The following is an 18,889-nucleotide window of genomic DNA, read 5'->3' on the forward strand; positions in this document are numbered from 1 at the left end:
ATTCATTAAGTCCTCAAACAACTCTATTGTCTGTTAGCATCACCAACCACGTTATTTGAATGAGGAAGTAGACTCAGGGAGGTAAAGTAACCAGCTTGAGGCCACCCAGAGAGGAAGTGGCAGAGCTAGGGTTCAAATCCACGCAGCCTGGCGTCAGAGTGCCTGCCCCTGACCCAGTATGCTCTGTTGCCTCTGTAGACATTCCCGATGGGCACATAAAAACCAGAGAGAAGTGAATAGAGAAACAAAGGATTATCCAAAGCATAAAGATAAGCAGAAATAATTTGGATAAGTGAATTATGAAGTAAATAACACTCTCCACTAGTCCCCCCCAAAAGGAGAGCTATCTTTTTTCTCTTTTCATCACAGGTTGAAAAGTACTGACCAAAAACCTATGAAATTGTTTTGCTGGAAGCGTCATTAAAGCAATATCCAACACAAATGACTACTTCCTAGTGTACTGAAATTTACTAATTACCCCACACTGTTGTCTCTTTGATGACAAAACGCCACCAACATTGTCAGTACGACTAGGGAAGTCCATACTCACAATCTGAAGTCCTGGAATGAGTTTTCAGTTTTATGAAAACTTAAGATCTAAATGAAAGGGAAATTTCATTGTGGAAATACCCAATGTGCCAGGCTCACAGGGATGAGGACATTACTGTACATTTCCATCATCCCAGTTAACAGTTTTCTTCCTGTTACCTTCTTACCAAAATTCAACAAATCATCTGCATGGGATGTTAAGACCTGCACCCAGTGCCTCACTCAGGAGAGAAGCTGTCCCTCTGGGGACACCAAACGGCTATCAGAATGTATTGATCTCATAAGCACCACGATGAGGTTAGCGTAGTAATGCTGAGCAGTAATGAGGGGCAACAGAATACAGTTCTGATGAGCCATACCTAGCTCCTTCTGTATGTTGTCAGGGATTCCTGTAATAGTCTTTCTCCTTTTGACTTTCTTCGGTCGTCTTACCAGAGTGTCTGTGTAAATTAGAGACCGCCGAAGGCTGGCCTGGCGATCGAAATTCTCCCCTAATATAGAGTAGTAGAAACAAGCAAAGCAATGTTATTTTCAAGCAAGCCGACACCATGCACTTTCTTCCAAAAGCTTGTTGTAAAATGATAAGAAGGTATTAATAATGATGTTAGCCAGTCATATGTTGATGAATGACGCTGAAGGACAAAAAAAAAAAAGGGAAGGAAAGCACATTATCATCATAAGGCTATTGTTTTCATTTCCAGGTGTGTGTCCTTCCAAAGGAAACACCTTGATCTCATTTGCAAAAAGCGCTGGGGTAACAAGTGCAAATCTGTTAATAACACACTTCAAGAGTGATTCTGTGTTACTTAAAAAATGGTTCATTTTGGAAGTGTTTTACATAGGCCCTCTGGTCACCGAAATCACTCTTTACATCAGCGTACATGAGACAGCAATGGGCATATTGGGTTCATTTGGTTATCTCTAGAGAATAATATAACGTCTTGTCTTCTGTGAGGATACAAATAACTTAATCAAGGATTCTTGGATGAAGAGCTTTTTCTTTCAGTCAGGGAGGCTGACAATTTGGACAGGCTGTGGTACTGCTATGGTGTGAGATACAACTATCATGACCAATAAAAAGCCTTATAATGATAAAGCACTTTGACCACAATGAGACCCAGTAGCACTGCTGTTGTTAAAGCTGAGTTGCTTTCTCTCTGTTTCATAATCACCTTTTACAACTGATCTTAATTCAGACATTTCTAGTGATTTTTGCAATCAAACCTAGAATGCCATGTCCACCAGACTTTTTTTAAATCTCTCCATTGTGAGCTTGTGTCATTAACACACCAATGGGAAACCATAAAATAATACAGTATCAGTTACTGATTGGTCTGGTTTAAATTACTATGCAGTTTAATTAAAGAAAGTTTTATAGTACTGTATTTATTAAATGGTTATTCTCCTCAAAAAATATTTTAAATATACATACGCAAATTATATACTTCCATCATTCTTATGTTGTAAAAAAAAAAGTATAAAAACATTCACTCTTTTTAGCAAAATTGACACACCTTCAAAGTGGGTATGTTGTAAACAGTGTACCCTCTATTTAAATAGGAATAAACTGCAAATAGAAACTCATCTAATCTAAACAGAAGATAAAAGACCTGAATGATCAAATCACATTTCACCTATGAAGCAACAAACTTAAATAAATGCTGACAACTTTGAAAATGCTGGCAACTTTGTTCCTAATGGAGAAAACCAGAAATGATGGAGAGAAGACAGTGAGACAAGGTGCCATCCCTGCGCTAAATGCATCACTATGGGCAACAGCATATATGGTGCTTGTGAGGGCAGGTCATGACTTCAATGGTCCATTAGTTCCTGCAGCAGAGGAAAACAACTCCCTTACATCAAGGCATTAAGAACAGACAAAACATTGATAGTTACATTGACTCTCTAGTTCTGCTTCCTAAAAAAAAAAAAAAAAACCAAAAGATAAACCACCAGAACTCCAAGGATATTAAGAAACAAACCATGAGAACGGACATCTAAGACATACGCCGTTAAAGGCACCGAACTCTCCATCTTGGATCATGACCCTCCTGGAGGACTGAACATTTCTTGAGGGTAGGTGCCATGATTCACATACCTTAGCACCCCCTGTGTCACTCAGTTCAATGCCTGACACAATGTAGGTATTTAATAAATACCCGATGAGAGGAACTGAATCACTCCCATTCATTGAAAAAACAGCCTTAGTCATGGTTACTACTGAGAAATAAACTTAGCTAACTCAGACATCAGTACAAAGCCAGTTTGTCAAAACCGTTTAAGCGTGTTTACGTACTCTATGTATCTTCCATCTTCCAGGTGGAAGACTTGTTATCCCACATGGCAGAATGTGAAACCTACGCATACATACATTTCGTTTGAAACATTTTTCTCTCTTCAACTCCTAGAACATTATGAGCCCCTACAGGACGATGACTAAAGGGACTAAATGGATTTTCAAGCTGGCAGCTTATTGTGCTAATGGTCTACCTCTCTGCCTGGCCGGCTTCACTCTGGATGTAAAACTGTATATTTATCGACATTTTTTCTCCCTGCTGAGCCTGACTGAAAATCAAACTAGAGGGTCAATGTTCATCCAAATAAATGAGCATATGACAATTCCCTATGGAAAGCTACATTTTAGTCTCAAAAGTCTTCTAGGGCTTCAGAAATACAACATTTAAAGAGCAGGAAGCTGTATAGCCTATGTCAATTTGACTGCTAAAGTGAAAAATTTAAATGTAATGCTTCTTTGTATCAGAATATTGGAAAAATCATCTCTTTATGAAATAGATATATATGTATGTTTACACACGGATCCAGAAGATGAATCAATAAATATGTAATTAGGTACTATATTTAATTATTACATTTCTGCAGTGTTAATCACTCAAAAGTAAATTGCATTTTGACATAACTCATATTGCTCACTTCTTTAGTGTCATTCACCTTTCCTATGGTATTTGAAGGACTCCTTTTAGACTCTATGGAATTCATATCCACTTAGTCATCAACAGGAGAGAATTACAGCTCAAAGAAATGGCACTGTCCACTGTTGTAACAGTGCATTTCATTGCAAATAATTCTTTATTCCTGAAGCTATAGTTACTCTGCTTTAAATTTCCTAATCTCGGGATAATGCATTTATCCTAATTTCATCAAGGACTGTCATATCTCATAGCACAATCTTCTTATCTTCTAATACTACTTCTGAGACATTTAATCATATATAATATAATTATGTTTCTGCTGCATTTAATCAATCCAATAAGGTAATGCATTTTCTTGCAGAAAATATGTGTCCACATATTCCATCAAGCATTAAACACACTTTATGCTGAAACACAGCTATTTATAAAAATAATCTTAAAATACATGACTTAGGTGCCTGAGAATCACATTCGGGAAGATCAACAATGTTATTTGCAAAGAAAATGGAATAAATGGAATACTATTCCTTTAGGCTTAAGTACAATAAACATGGAACATTGTATATGGAATTTAAAATAATCCATGCACTTATTTACTAAATTTCTCTGGAATACAAAATAGATGTCATTTTTATTCTAAATGGAATTTTTAAACAGCTGTAAGGTTTTTAAAAAATCTTCAGTAACTATCAAAATGTAAAAACCTTTCTAACAGCAGTCGACAGCAATAGCTTCAGAAGTACAGCAAGGGTGCTGTGGGTTTTCAACCTAACTTTTTATGAAAATTCACCCTTATTGGTCACCTGATTTTTTTAGGTTCTGGCCCTATCAGCCATGCTTTGTATGGGCTAATTATCAATGATGATTATTAATAAACTGTTTCTCTTGAACACCCTGTCCAATGTTAATTCTTAACATATCTGTTTTAGACTTGGTAAACCCCCCCCCAAACCACTGACCTATCTTCTTTGTGAGCTCTGCAACTGATAAAGCAGGAAGATTCTGACTTTTAGTCTTTTAACAACTCCTCTAAGTTTGTCAAATACTGCCTTTGAGCTTTACGTACCTTGTTATTTGTTCCCTTAAATATCACAGATGATTAAAATCTGAGCATAATATTCTAAAAGAACTTGAAATTCATGTTTGGCAATATTCATATTCCAACTTAATATAACATATTCTAAAAATTTTATATTCGGAAGTGATTTTTATTTGAATATTGTAGAATTCAAATTTATGGGGATCAAAATATAATTTTACCATCCTATTAACTTTAAAACGATATTTTTGTAATTTTTATTGCTAATTCACTTGATATTTTAAGGATTTTTCCCTTTTCTACTTGAGAAGACAAAAAGGTAGGAAAACCTATCATTTAGAAATATCACAAAACTGTTATTTCTTCATTTCCATATATACTCATAAAATAGTCCTTTAGAAGGGAAACATGTCATTGTTTTCTTACCCAGGACCATGTTTAGAAGATGGTCTCAAATAAAATATTTAAAATAAGATATTTTAAGTAATTCAATGAAAAAAAAAGCCACACACTTTTGATGAATTCCATGATGTCAACCTTCGGTAACACACTGCTCTAACAAGCAAGAAATATTTCATATGCACGCACATATGTAAGTTTTAGTATTCCCTTCATTAATCAAAGAGCAGGAAGCCAGAATATAGCTATTTACCTTTTAATGTATAAATGAGACACTAAGAGCATATAACAAACAAAAGCCACAGTCATTCTCCCAGGTGCCTTTAGAAACCTATCTGCATAGCAAAGCTTACCAGTTATGTTAATGGGAACCACATCAGCCTGGACTGTTTGGGCTTGCTGCCGCATCTTCTCTTCTGGTGTTGGCAAGGGAAGTGACTTGGTCCAATTTGTTTGAGTATTAAGGTCAGAGAAGTCACCTGAGGTTGGCGTTTTAGGTCTCCTGATGGAAATAAGTCTTTCTTCTTCTGATGAAGAAACAGAACACTGCAGGGAAAAAAGGAAGAAGATGTTATAGTGTGTAAACAGCTGGCAGAAACATTTAAAAATACCTTATTTTTTAAAAAAACTTTAAACTGATTTAAAGCAGCAAACAAAAAAAAGGTCACATTTAAGAACGAAGCAATGGTTTGCAAGAAAACTGCCCATCATCCTGAGCATGACCAGTTTCATATACGATTTCCACAGTGGCCTCAATCTCGAAACCGTGAGGACTGCAAAAGGTTTTGCTGACCCACAATACCTTTTCAGTTCTCCCTACTTTTCCTATATTTACTATGGTCAGAAAGCTTACGGATTTAGTTTACCATGAGAAGCCTAGAGAATCATCATGGCTGTGGCCATCAGTTTCCATTTTTATTAAAATTGTATTTGTTCACAGTAATTTCTAGCCTCAACCTTATTCCTTTTAGGCACTGACCTCAAGGAATATTTCTGAAATGATAAAGCTATTGTTTCTCAACTATGTGTGCTCTTCTGAACCATTTATATGAAAAAAATCAGTGTGAAATTGTTAAATTCCAAGAAGCTGACTGAAGCTCTCTGCTCTGAGCCTTATCAGAATTCCACGAAAACATTTCTGGTGGTATCTGTTTTGAGACAGATTAACATCCTAACTGGGGAGCCCTTCTGCAATACCTTTCTTCCCATACCATCTTAAAAAGCATAAGCAAGAAAGCTGAAGTTCTGGCAAGCACTTTATGACGGACTTCACTGTGGCCGCTGGGCAGCTGGCTCTTAGATGAAGAAGCTCCAAGAACTCAAAAGAAATACTGTGCTCACAAACAACAACGATGACCAAATAAGGGTAATTGGCTTTTACTGGGAAATGGCAGTTTATAACATACAATGAATGTCTAAGAATTGCTCTTCGTGTTGAAGGCATTTCAACTAACTTCTCTACCTATGGAAATAAGGCACTTAAGACAGTTTTCCAAGGGAGTCCCTGTGTCACCAGCACCCAAGTCAGTTCAACACTCCCTTCCCCAGACCACACAGCCCCAAGCAAGGGTTACTACCCTCCTGACTTCTAACACCATAGCTTTGTTGGCCTCTACCTGACCAAAGGGAATCATGGTGCACATTCTCTTTTGTAACTTACTTCTTTCATTTAACATTATGTTTGTGAGGATTCATCTATCTTTAAAAGGCAGGCATTAACACCTTTCTGGATTTAATGCAAGTTTCTAAGAGGTCACTGGTAAGAAATTTACAGAAGTACATCAGTTAGAAATTTCAATCACTTAGAAGAACACCATCATCACTGTTTATTACTATTGGATTCATCTTATTGCAAAATATCTGTATGTATTCTGTAACCACCAGCCCTCCACAATCTGAAAAAGACTATGGAAGAGCCAATAAAAAGAGTTTGCTGTTGGGAACAGGGTCTAGACTTAGAAACCAAAGACTGGAGCCTATTCATTTTATACCTACCAGTCAAGTGACCTCCAGGCTGCTCCTGAACCCTAAAGTTTCCTTTGCTGTAAAATGGGATTATACGTTTACCTCCTGAATCCCCCCAAAGAGCTACTTTTAAGACCTCATGAAATGATATCTGTGAATGTGTCTATGACAAATATTATGGAAATGAAGATGATGGTCATAAAATGTGACTTTAGGAAAGCAAAATCATGAATTGACAAGTACCCAGTTTTTTGCTTTTATTGCAAAAACACTACCAATAATAAAGGTAGTGGGGAAATAAATAATATAAAATAATATTAATTTAAACACTTCTATTTTTGACTTCATATTCTTGATACATAAAATATGTAAAGTGATATTCTAGTTTCTTTCCCACCAAAGGAAAATGTGAAATAATGTTTGCAATTAAACTGACAAATATACTCAACTTATGATGGGCATATGTTACTGACATCTGATTATGATACTAAATTACACCGTATCCATTCATGTTTGATCCACTTCTGGGAAAACTGTTACAACTCCTACAGATCCTTGAAAGACCATCAAGAGAATTTGGGGGTCAGCAGCAGCGGCTAAGCCAAGTGATATAAATAAGTTATTTCCAGGCTTTTTGCTCTTATAACACTCTTGTTAAATTTTAGACTTAAATATTCTCTACCCTTAAGATGCAGACCCACACACACACACACGTAAATTACAACTGATTTTATACGAGAATTTCATGACAGTTTCAGGACATCGAAGGTTGAATCTCAACCTAGTAAATGAGGTTACTCCAATTTTCTGATGTACACAGAGAAATAATTTTTCAGGTAATCTTGAAATACGGCACAAGCTTTAAAAGCCACAGGAAGCACATCCTACCGGAACAGATTTAACAGCAAGAAAAGTAAGCTGCAGCTTGATGGAGAAAAAATAGCAGGGTGACATCCTGAAGAGAGGGTTCCCTTGTCCATGTGACGTCCGCCAAGGGAGATGGTGAAGCGCTGTTTCACAGTCCGTGGGCCTCTCAATGGTGCTCAGCAGCCCTAGTAACCTACTTTGCTTTTAGTTGGCTGATAGCGTCAGAACTGATAACTTATCACAATGAAACCGTACTTCAGTTTAGCCTTGTTGCCATGGAATAACCACCAGGGACAGACAGCTCCAGTGTGACAACTTTCAAAGGTCATCTGTTCTATAAAGTGCTCCCTTCATCTGCAAGAAAATTTCCCAAGCACGGCACAGAATAAAGTGATACACAAATGTGACTATTATGCAGTGCCACAACTTCTGAAAGAAAAATTAAAACCAGGACAGTTATGACTTCCAGAACCACCTGACTCCTCTCTCTCCTAGTATTCATAAACACAGCAAGAGGCACAGGAAAAGCCTCCGGCATCTCAGTGGCATAACACATCATAATTACTCCAGTAAGATGGATATTTTAATGGTCTGGATTATTATGTTAGCCTCTTAACTGGTCTCCATGCTTCTGTTTACGCTGACTAACCCCCTGCTCCAACGGCCTACTTCTCAACACAGAGACCAGAGGGGACCCCTTTAAAACTTAAGTCAGGGGTGCCTGGGTGGTGGCTCAGTCGTTAAGCATCTGCCTTCGGCCCAGGGCGTGGTCCCAGGGTCCTGGGATTGAGCCCCACATCGGGCTCCCTGCTCAGTGGGAGGCCTGCTTCTTCCTCTCCCACTCCCCTGCTTGTGTTCCCTCTCTCGCTGACTGTCTCTCTGTCAAATAAATAAATAAATCTTTTTTTTAAAAAAGATCTTAAATCTTAAAAAAAAAAACAAAAAAACTTAAGTCAGATCATGCTGCTTCTCTGCTCAACCCCTCCAACACCGTTACTGTGACCGACAAGGCCCTACATGATCTGCCAGTGGCCCACTGCTATCTTTGACCTCATCTCCTACTATTCTCTCCCTTATTTTACTCTGGCAACACCACCCTTTCCACGCACTTTCTTGCATATCATGCACACTCCTGCCCCAGGAACTTTGTAATTACTGCTCCCATTGGCTGACATGCTCTTCCCTTAAACATCTACACCCTATTTTTCTTCAGGTGTTTACTCAGGAGTCCCCTTCTTGTTGTCTTACCTGTTCAGCATCCCTAAAATTTTAACTCCTCCCCAATAGTTTGTATCTCCCCTCTCTGCTTTTTCTCTTTAGTATGAATCACTAGTATACATACATTTTAGTTATTTATCTTGTTTATCTCTTCCCTGAGAACTTAAGTTCCAGGAAGCTTTAAATCAGAATTGCATGGAGAACTCTTGCAGAATTTTGGCTATAAAAGGGTCACCATTTAATAACTGATTGTTACATGCCTCGCTCTGGGTTGCAGACTTTAAAGAAATTCGTACCTCATTTTCACCTTTATAGCATGAGCCTTATTTTATAAGTAAGGAAATGGAGTAAAGTAGGTTTACTTTTGGGAAGTACACAAGTAGACAACCGGGGTTAGAACACAGACTTGACCCCAGCGTCTCTGCTGTTAAACAGCATAAAATATGGGGCGCCTGGGTGGCTCAGTCGTTAAGCGTCTGCCTTCGGCTCAGGGCGTGATCCCGGCGTTATGGGATCGAGCCCCGCATCGGGCTCCTCCGCTGGGAGCCTGCTTCTTCCTCTCCCACTCCCCCTGCTTGTGTTCCCTCTCTTGCTGGCTGTCTCTCTCTCTGTCAAATAAATAAATAAAATCTTTAAAAAAAATAAAATAAAATAAACAGCGTAAAATAACAACTTGGAAATATTTGCATCAATTACTAGGTTGTCTGATCTAAAGATAAAAATCTCCATTTATATCTCTTATTCAAGAACAGACCTTTTGAAAAATCTATAAAAGCCAGAAGTGTGGTGTAATAGAAGGAGCACGATACCCTGGAGTAAAACGCTAAGTGTCAGCATCCTGGCTCTATCATTTACTAGTTATAGGTTTTGAGCAACTCAAGCTCCCTGTGCTCGGAGAGAATAACTCAAATAGCTTCACCATGCTTCATATTAATGGAATCCCTCAATGTGGAGTGAATTACTTTTTTAAACATTGAGTTTAATGTTGCCTTGCTTTCAGAACTTAAATGCAGTTTTTAAACCTGTCTATTATTGGTCAATAATGTTCACCAATACCTCAAATCTTAGTCCTGGAAGTAATGGAGTCACAAAGAAACAAGAAACCACAATTCTTTGCACCAAGAAACCACAATTCCTTGCGCCAAAATACTTAATTTAGAAAGGGAAGTCACTGGCCACACCAGCAGTTTTTTTGTAGATTTTGGATGCTGCAGACCTGCGTTTCAGAGACTACTAGGTGCTGTCTGGAAATCAGACAGGCTCCCACCAGATGGACAGTGGAGCCTGAAATATGGTCTCTCTGGCAGTTGGCCAAGTTATCAAAAAATGGGCTTAACTGTGAATCACAGAATAGCCCAGGCTTTTTTGTTGTTGTTGTTGCTGTTAAGTCTGCTATGCTCTTAGAAATTGGAACTATAACCAGAGCTAAATTTAAATTTCATTTAGCAACTATTACATGAAAATACAGAACAGATGAAACTATATAGAGCATTGTTTAAGAAGATATCAACATATACTCTACTCCATTTTGCAGGAAACTTACTCAGTCTTTGGTGTTTTTCTTCCCAGAATTAAATTTTTCTTTACTCTTGGTTTTCAAGATTTTAGGTGGTTTTATAAGGTGTCAAAACTTCTGCAGTGTTTTTTGGCTATACGCTTCTTCTATCTTCAATGTATTTAGACACAAACAATCCTGACTTAATTCTGTTCTCTCCTATTTCTCTTTCCCCTTCTGGACCCAACAACAACCAAAAAAGCAGGGATGGTAGACATGGATCCATACAGAAGCACAGTTCATGGTTCATCCAGCAACTCCATGATGGATGGAGTAACCATATCAAATAACTTTATTCCTTTTCTCCCCATCAGTGTATTAGTCCATTTACCACAGAGCCAGCCCCTTTATCACTACTACCTATTGAATTAAAACACTGTGGATTTAAACTATTGCATTAAGTGATCTTTTCCTAACAGAAAATAATTAGAACATAAATGTTTAAAATGATGCAGTATTTGTTTTTAATAGTCTTTTAATTTTCATAAATGATATATACAAAGTATGTAACATAACATAATGAATACAGCAGANCAACCAAAAAAGCAGGGATGGTAGACATGGATCCATACAGAAGCACAGTTCATGGCTCATCCAGCAACTCCATGATGGATGGAGTAACCATATCAAATAACTTTATTCCTTTTCTCCCCATCAGTGTATTAGTCCATTTACCACAGAGCCAGCCCCTTTATCACTACTACCTATTGAATTAAAACACTGTGGATTTAAACTATTGCATTAAGTGATCTTTTCCTAACAGAAAATAATTAGAACATAAATGTTTAAAATGATGCAGTATTTGTTTTTAATAGTCTTTTAATTTTCATAAATGATATATACAAAGTATGTAACATAACATAATGAATACAGCAGAACTTACTACCTAACCCATGACTTACAGAAAATATTACCAATAACTGCCATCTACCTCTAGGCTCCTCCCTGCATCCCCCAAGGCAACCTCTCCTGAACTGTGCATTAGTCATTCCCTTACTTTTCGTTATGTGTGTACAAATATGTGTAAATTACATATNAACTTACTACCTAACCCATGACTTACATAAAATATTACCAATAACTGCCATCTACCTCCAGGCTCCTCCCTGCATCCCCCAAGGCAACCTCTCTCCTGAACTGTGCATTAGTCATTCCCTTACTTTTCGTTATGTGTGTACAAATATGTGTAAATTACATATTTATATTTGCTGACTTTTATAAAAATAGTTTCATTCTCTGTGTTGTGTTCTTATGCTTCTAAGACACACCCTGTTTTTGTGTGAGCCTACAATTCATTCATTTTATGGGCACTCATTCCATTCTGATACCATATTTATTTATTCACTCTTTTACTGATGGATAATCGGGTAGTAAAAGATTTCTGTCTGTCATCTCAACAATTCAGAACTCCCAAAAGAGGGCGGTGAGGATAAGAAGGCTCAATTCCCCCATATACTCATTGTTGGAGGGAAAAACAGGAGTTCTGGAGCCACAGATCCGGATTTGAATTCCGGCTCACTTTTAAGGATGCTGAGGGTGTTCACTGTCATGACTGTGGTGATGGGCTCATGTGTGTAGACGTATGTCAAAACTTATTAAATTGTATAATTTAAATATGTGTATTTATTTTATGTAAATTATATCTCAATAACGCTGCTTTAAAACAGATTTAAAACAGAGATTTCAGTTTTGGTATTTTAAAACTATGTGATCTGAAGCAAATGATATAATACTCCAAAATACAGTTTTTTCATCTGTGATATGCACACAATCCAAGCTAGCACTCATGGTTCCAGTAAGTACTAAGTAGATTCACAGATAGCATTAAACCTAGTCTCTGGCTCCTGAACCATTCTGCATGCTGGTGCGTGATTCTGTACTGGGAGATGACAGATCAACAAGACAGGGATGCTGTGTCCCCATTCAGAGGGGGAGGCAGATGTGAATAGAGCCTTATTCCAGTGTAACGGGATGTTTACAACAAGAGAAACTGGGACAAGTTACTAGAGACACCCTCACTGGTTTGAATGTATCAAGGCCCGGAAAAATGACAATCCCCAAACTTTCATTCTTGCTTGCAAGGTACAGAGTAACAAGGTGTCCCAAATTGTAGATTTCTGAACACATGGAACTAGCACAGACTCCTCTGTGTTCCCACTATGCCCTGAAATTACTCACAGAGAGACCCAGTACAAATGACTGCATCTAGAGGCATCATAAGTGTTTTCTAGACCATAAACCACCTGAGGCCAGGCACTATGTCTATATACTGGGACCAAGTAGCACCTAAACGGTTTTTGAAAAAACCAAAAAACCAAGAATCATGAATGAATGAATACCAGACAAGTCAACAGTGGAATGAAAAATGACAGTAGCAGGCATAATGAGAAGGCATTTGGTTAATTTAGTAATCTCGCCCTTTTATTTCACCGGCATGGTGCAAGGAAAAGAAAATGGAGTACAAAGTGAGAGGCCGCGCATTCACGTCCTCCCTGACGCACTCTACCACGTGCTCTTAGGAAAGTAATTTCATTAATTCTGAGTCTCTGATTCTAGATCATTAAAATGATAGTAATGGGGGTGCCTGGGTGGCTCAGTTGGTTAAGTGACTGCCTTTGGCTCAGGTCATGATCTCAGGGTCCTGGGACTGAGCCCGGCATCGGGCTCCCTGCTCAACAGGGAGCCTGCTTCTCCCTCTGTCTACCACTCTGCCTACTTGTGCTCTGTCAAACAGATAAATAAAATCTTTTTAAAAATTAAAAAATGATAGTAATGATTATGAAAATACTTCTTTCATAGGAGTTCCCATGGAAAAGGATATGTAACGTGGGAAAAAATTTGGAAGATGTTCGAAAGTGTTCTACCATTATTGTAAAGTTAGTACTAATATGACCGCTAGTAGCTCTACCTGGCAATAACCTACAAAGACACAACCACCAGAAGTGTTTTANGATGTAACGTGGGAAAAAATTTGGAAGATGTTCGAAAGTGTTCTACCATTATTGTAAAGTAGTACTAATATGACCGCTAGTAGCTCTACCTGGCAATAACCTACAAAGACACAACCACCAGAAGTGTTTTAGTAGTTGCTGAAACCTCTCAAATTCATTGCTTTAGGCAGGAAATTCTAAGTGGGTGGAATAAGAGACTTAGGATGACAGAGAGAATGGTGAAATTTCATTGTCCATGGAGTCATTTTCTTTACAGTCTGGTTTGAAAAACCAAGCAGTTTAATAATACTGTACTAAACATTACTTGAGAATATTCTGTGTGCCAGGCACCTCGTGAAGAATTTCATAAACATTAATTCATTTCAACCTCACCACATCCCTCTCCAAGGTAGATAAGGTAGCCATGTAATTTACTATCAAAACCAGAACTCTTTTGAAAGTGAAAGGGGGTGCTCTGAATAATTACACAGAACAGCAGCTGTAAACCAGGGCTGTCCTGAGCAAATGAGAACACAGGGCTTATAACTCTTTATAGTGTGGAAACTGAAGCTCATGGAGAGAAACAATTTATGCAAGACCACTCGGCTTCAACAGGTAGAAAAGCTGCCCCAAACTGGTGCTCTGAAGCATCATGTGATATAAGCCTCCGAAGTGTGCAATTACACAGCAAGGCTCCTGTCCTTTTGTCTTCTTCAAAGTCCTCCTTTGGTTTAAACATCCCTCATCAATGAGGACTGAAACAGAACCTGAGATGCCAGTTCAGAGTAAAAGGAAATAGAAAATTTGGGGTTCTATCAATACCATTAAAGCCAACCTTTTATTGCCATAATCCCAGTCTAATTTATGTGTTTGGGGGTTAATTTTACCCAAGAGATTGAGTAACCCATGACTGACACCCTTTCTGCCGAGACAATGGGGCCTCTATGAATGTTCCCCTGATTCAGTGAACATATCATCAAATATTACCTCCAACAATGGCAGCTGAAGAAATGCCCCATCAATTCATGGGAAATGTTTTGGCATCTATAACTAAACTTCCTTCAAATACCTGAAAAACCTGTTTGGTAGTACCTGGTACTCATTGAAAACTGAAAAAACAAAAACCATGAAGACTAGAATAGTACTAAAGCAATGACTTACACTCTGATTTTGCAGTTGGAAAAAAAAAGTACTTTGTGAGATTTCTAAAACCCTTTGCAGACAGCATTTTTCATGCAGCAGGTTTATATATAACCTATATTGTTGGAAATATTTTAATTATTTTTCTTGTTAAACTTTGAAAGATACTGGGTTATCATTAGCAAAACACCATCCCTTATACCAAAATAGGAGTCCTGCTTCGTAAATGTTTCACATTAGGATAATTATTGTAGAATAACGATCTACAAACACCCAGAACAGATGTCCCTTAGGTTCTTTGCTCTAATTTAGGTTTTTGGCCTTTACCTTATTAGCAACTCTCATTTTAGGAGAGTGCTTCTATCCCAGGCACATAATAGATGCTTCATATTGTTGAATGCAAATTAGATGCTTTTCACTCTATATGCTTCTTTCAATATCAGAGCATTTGTAGCCTAAGCACTTGTTAAATTCTATGTAGTCTACTGTTCTCTCACCCCCCATCTCGTACCAAGGAAATACAAAGTAAAGTGTTTCCCCAGGACTTTCCCTCACATTTGACCTCTACATACACTGTATCTAAAATAACCCCAACTGTCAGAGTGGCTTTTAAGAACATAAATTGCATTTAAGGGTCTTGGTCTTAACACAGAAACCATAAACTGCTGGCTTGGAGCCCCTTTAACAGTTACTGGACTCCCACCTGATTTCAAATGCCAACTTGGTCATATACGGAATCCCATAAAGATTTAGGTCTACTCCTGGACTTTATATTCTATATTTACCATTCTGTTCCACTGGTCTGTATACTCAGGTTCCACACTGAGTAATTCCTGACTCAATTTTTAATACCTGGTGAGGCCAGGTCTCCTTCCTCAGTGCTCCTTGGTGTTACAGCTTTCCCAGCTATGACCCTTAGATTCAGCCTCTCTGGTTCTCTCCCTCCTCTTCTCCTAAACTATTCAACTTCTTACCAGTATTGTGTTAATTTTATAAATTAAAAATGACAGTTTTTGATACTAAGTCCTCTAAGAGCATAATAGTCTTTTCATTTATTCAAATCTTGTGTTCTTCTATAGAATTTAAAATTTTTTCACATAGATGTTACACTTATTAATTTATCCCTACTTTGCTAGCACAAATTTAGGTTTCTCCTACATCTTGTAACTTGCTTTTGTAGATAGGAAAATTATCGCTTTCCATACATCAATTTCATACCTTACTCTGTCACTGAATTCTATTGATAGCAGTTTCAAATTTTTATTTTCCTGGAGTCACCACGTATACAAACTTACCAAGTACAAAGAATGACAGCATCATCTCAGTCTACTTTTAAGCCTCTATTCTAGAGCTTTTCTGATCGTTCGGGCTGGTTTTTCCCATACAGTGAAATAATAGCGATAGTGAATGTGCTGTCTTATGCCTCATTCTAACAAGAATGGCTCATTTAAAATCATGCTGGAGTTGGTGACAAAGCAGATACATTTTAAGTTATGAGTATCTACTTGTTTCTATAGTATGGGTTTTTAAAAAATCAAGAATGGCTATTGAATTCTATCAAATACCTTGTCAGTATCTATGGTTTTGACCTGATTTTTCTCTTCAAATCTATTAATATGGTTACTGTGTGATTAGATTAACCGATACTGAATATCCTTGCATTACTGGGAAAAATCCAGGTTGATTTTTTTTTAATATTTGTCTTGTAATGAGCTGTTAGATTGTGTTTCTTAACATCCTACTTATGACTTCTAATGATAATATTCATGAATGAGATCAGCCAGCTGACTTTCTGCTTTGTGTAGTCTGTCAGGTTTGGCCTCAGGGTTAAGCTAATTCATTAAAAAAAAAAAAATCACACCATATCCTTTTTCTTTGCTCTGGGAAAGTTTCAAGCATTGGATTTACTTACTCTTTAACAACTTTAGTAGAACTCTCTCTATGAAATGAAACCATCTGAGCTTCGTGCTTTTCACAACTTGGTCCATTTTCTTTTTTTAAACGGGCTTATTTTTCTACCCAGCTTTATCAAGATATAATCAACAAATAATATTATGTAAGTTTAAGGTGTGTAATGTGATAGTTTGCTATTTGTATAGACTGCAAAATGATTGCCACAGTACGATTAGTAAACCCGTCTATTACCTAACATAGTTATCCTGCTGTGTTTTTTTTTTTTTTGGTTAATCTGATGTGAATTTTTGATAAAATTTCCGCATTTTTTGAAAATAGAAATCAGTCTGTTAAAATACTCCCTAGAGTTAGATCTGATACATTACATAAATTAGAAAATCAGTTTCAATATTATCTACTTTCATCTAACAAAAGATGGCATATATAACTTTTGTTATAAATACATAATAATACAGTTCTCTGCTTAAAAAATATGTTAGTGACTTCCTATTAACTATGCAATAAAAGCTAACTCCTTCACTTAGCATGCCCCCCACCCAGTGATTCCACCTAGTCTCCCTCCACCACTACCCCTGTTAACACTACTGGTCAACTCAGTAACTCCAGTGCTGATCCATCTCTCTCCCCTGCCCTGGTCCTTCACAACCTCACCTCCAACATGCCTCTACCACCCACTCTTAGAAACATGCCCTGGGCTTAATCATTACATAGCAACAGATGTGAGGTGTTCAATAATTGATAATCCTATAGAATTTACTGAAGGTGTGAGAATAAAAGAATCAAGAATGTTCCCAACATTTTTGACTTAAGCATCTAGTAGAATGGACTTATGGTTTACGGAGGTAGGGAAAACTATGAGAGGAGCAGGTAGGGTTGGGAGAATCACATACTAGGATTTGGATAAGTTTGAGATACTCATAAGACAAGTGGAAATGGATAGTAAGCAGAGAAATGTATGAGTCTGAACTAGCGATAGAAATTTAGGAAACTTCAGTGCATGGAACTTAAGGCCACGGGACTCAGTGAAATCACCCAAGGAGTGAGCCTGTTTCTGAGGAGCAGAATTACACCAAGGTTTAGATACGTGGAAGAAGAGCATCTAACAAATGACTGAGAAGCAATGGCTAGTGAGTGACGAGGAAAACCAGAAGTGTGTGGTCTCATGAAAGCCAAGTATAGAAATTATTTTAAGAAGAAAAGAATAGTAAACTATGCCAAATGCTGCTGAGAGGTTGAATCAGAGGAGGGCTGAGAACTAACTATTAGATTTGGCAAGGTGGACGTGATGATTAGACTTAACGAGAGTAATTTCAGTAGCGTGCTGGGGATAAAAGTTTATTTGGAGGGGGTTCAAAGGAGATTGTGAGAAAAGGCAGTGTTGACGGCAAGTCTAGACAGTTCTTTGGAGAAGTTCTATTATAAAGAAGAATTGGAAAATGTGGCAGAATTTGGAGGGGGATGAAAGACCAAAGGAGGGTTTCTTCAAGATCAAAGAAAATATAGCATGTTCGAATGATGGTTATGATGCAATAAAGAGAGAAAATTGATTAGGTAAAAGAGAGAGGGGTAAACTGCAAGTATGAAGTCCTTGAGAAGTTGGCCTTAATCATTCCACTGAAAAACTACTGAGTCCTCACTACATGCCAAGCCCAATCTAGGCACTTGGGATGCAACAGGGCAGAAACAAGCAAGGACTATTCACCCATTGCAATGCAAGCGGTTCAACAGGTTTGACTGTGAAAGGACCTACCCTTGGATTGCCCTCCCCCCAGTTCAGTAAGTATCAAAGACAGTAAGTATCTGAGAGTCAAGCAGAAAGCATGGTGTTTGGAGATCTGAGAAGAAGGCATGCAATATGACTTGGTAGAGTGGAAGTGTGAATTGATGAGCTAACTGCTGCCACTTCAGGTTCGAGGTCAAGCATTTATGGTACAACCAGCTAATATAACCTGTTGTTTTTCTCTAGCCTTGTTTAGCTAGTCAGGCTTTAGTACAGAGCAGGGGTAGAGCTGCATTAAATTGGGGGAGGGATTTCTCTAAGAAACTGGCAGAAGGGGAGAGGGGCCAGCAGAGTTGAAAGTGTGTGCAAAGAAGTGAATATAACTATGGGCCATGTGATCTAAGCTGGGGAAAGATGACTGACGACCTGAAGAGGGTAGGGTTAGTGGAACAGAATTTCTCATGGGGTCAAATAATGTCTGAAATGGGATTCAAGAAAGAAAGGAAGGAGTGGAGGGAGGGAGGAGGGAAGGAAGGAAGGAATGGGATTCTAGAGGGATTAAGCTAGAAAGACAATAAATGAAATTATCCTTGACTCTTCTTTTGCTTATGATTTCACCAAATTCTGTAGGATCCACTTTTAAAATAAAGCTAGAATTGGGAC

At 37.9% G+C, this 18,889-nt stretch overlaps 1 protein-coding gene across 1 annotated transcript in view; it reads right to left on the minus strand.

Annotated features, from left to right (window-relative positions):
- The window catches only part of NHSL1 (NHS like 1), a 67,210-nt gene that overhangs the window by 15,443 nt on the left and 32,878 nt on the right, over positions 1 to 18,889 (minus strand). Inside the window, exons 4-5 of the mRNA XM_034670785.1 lie at positions 5,271 to 5,463; positions 807 to 1,040 (exon numbers count right to left, since the gene is read on the minus strand). Of these exons, the coding sequence (XP_034526676.1) occupies positions 807 to 1,040; positions 5,271 to 5,463 (427 nt within the window). The remainder of the gene's footprint in view (positions 1 to 806; positions 1,041 to 5,270; positions 5,464 to 18,889) is intronic.

Source organism: Ailuropoda melanoleuca, chromosome 10, assembly GCF_002007445.2.
Source record: "Ailuropoda melanoleuca isolate Jingjing chromosome 10, ASM200744v2, whole genome shotgun sequence".
NCBI lineage: Eukaryota > Metazoa > Chordata > Mammalia > Carnivora > Ursidae > Ailuropoda > Ailuropoda melanoleuca.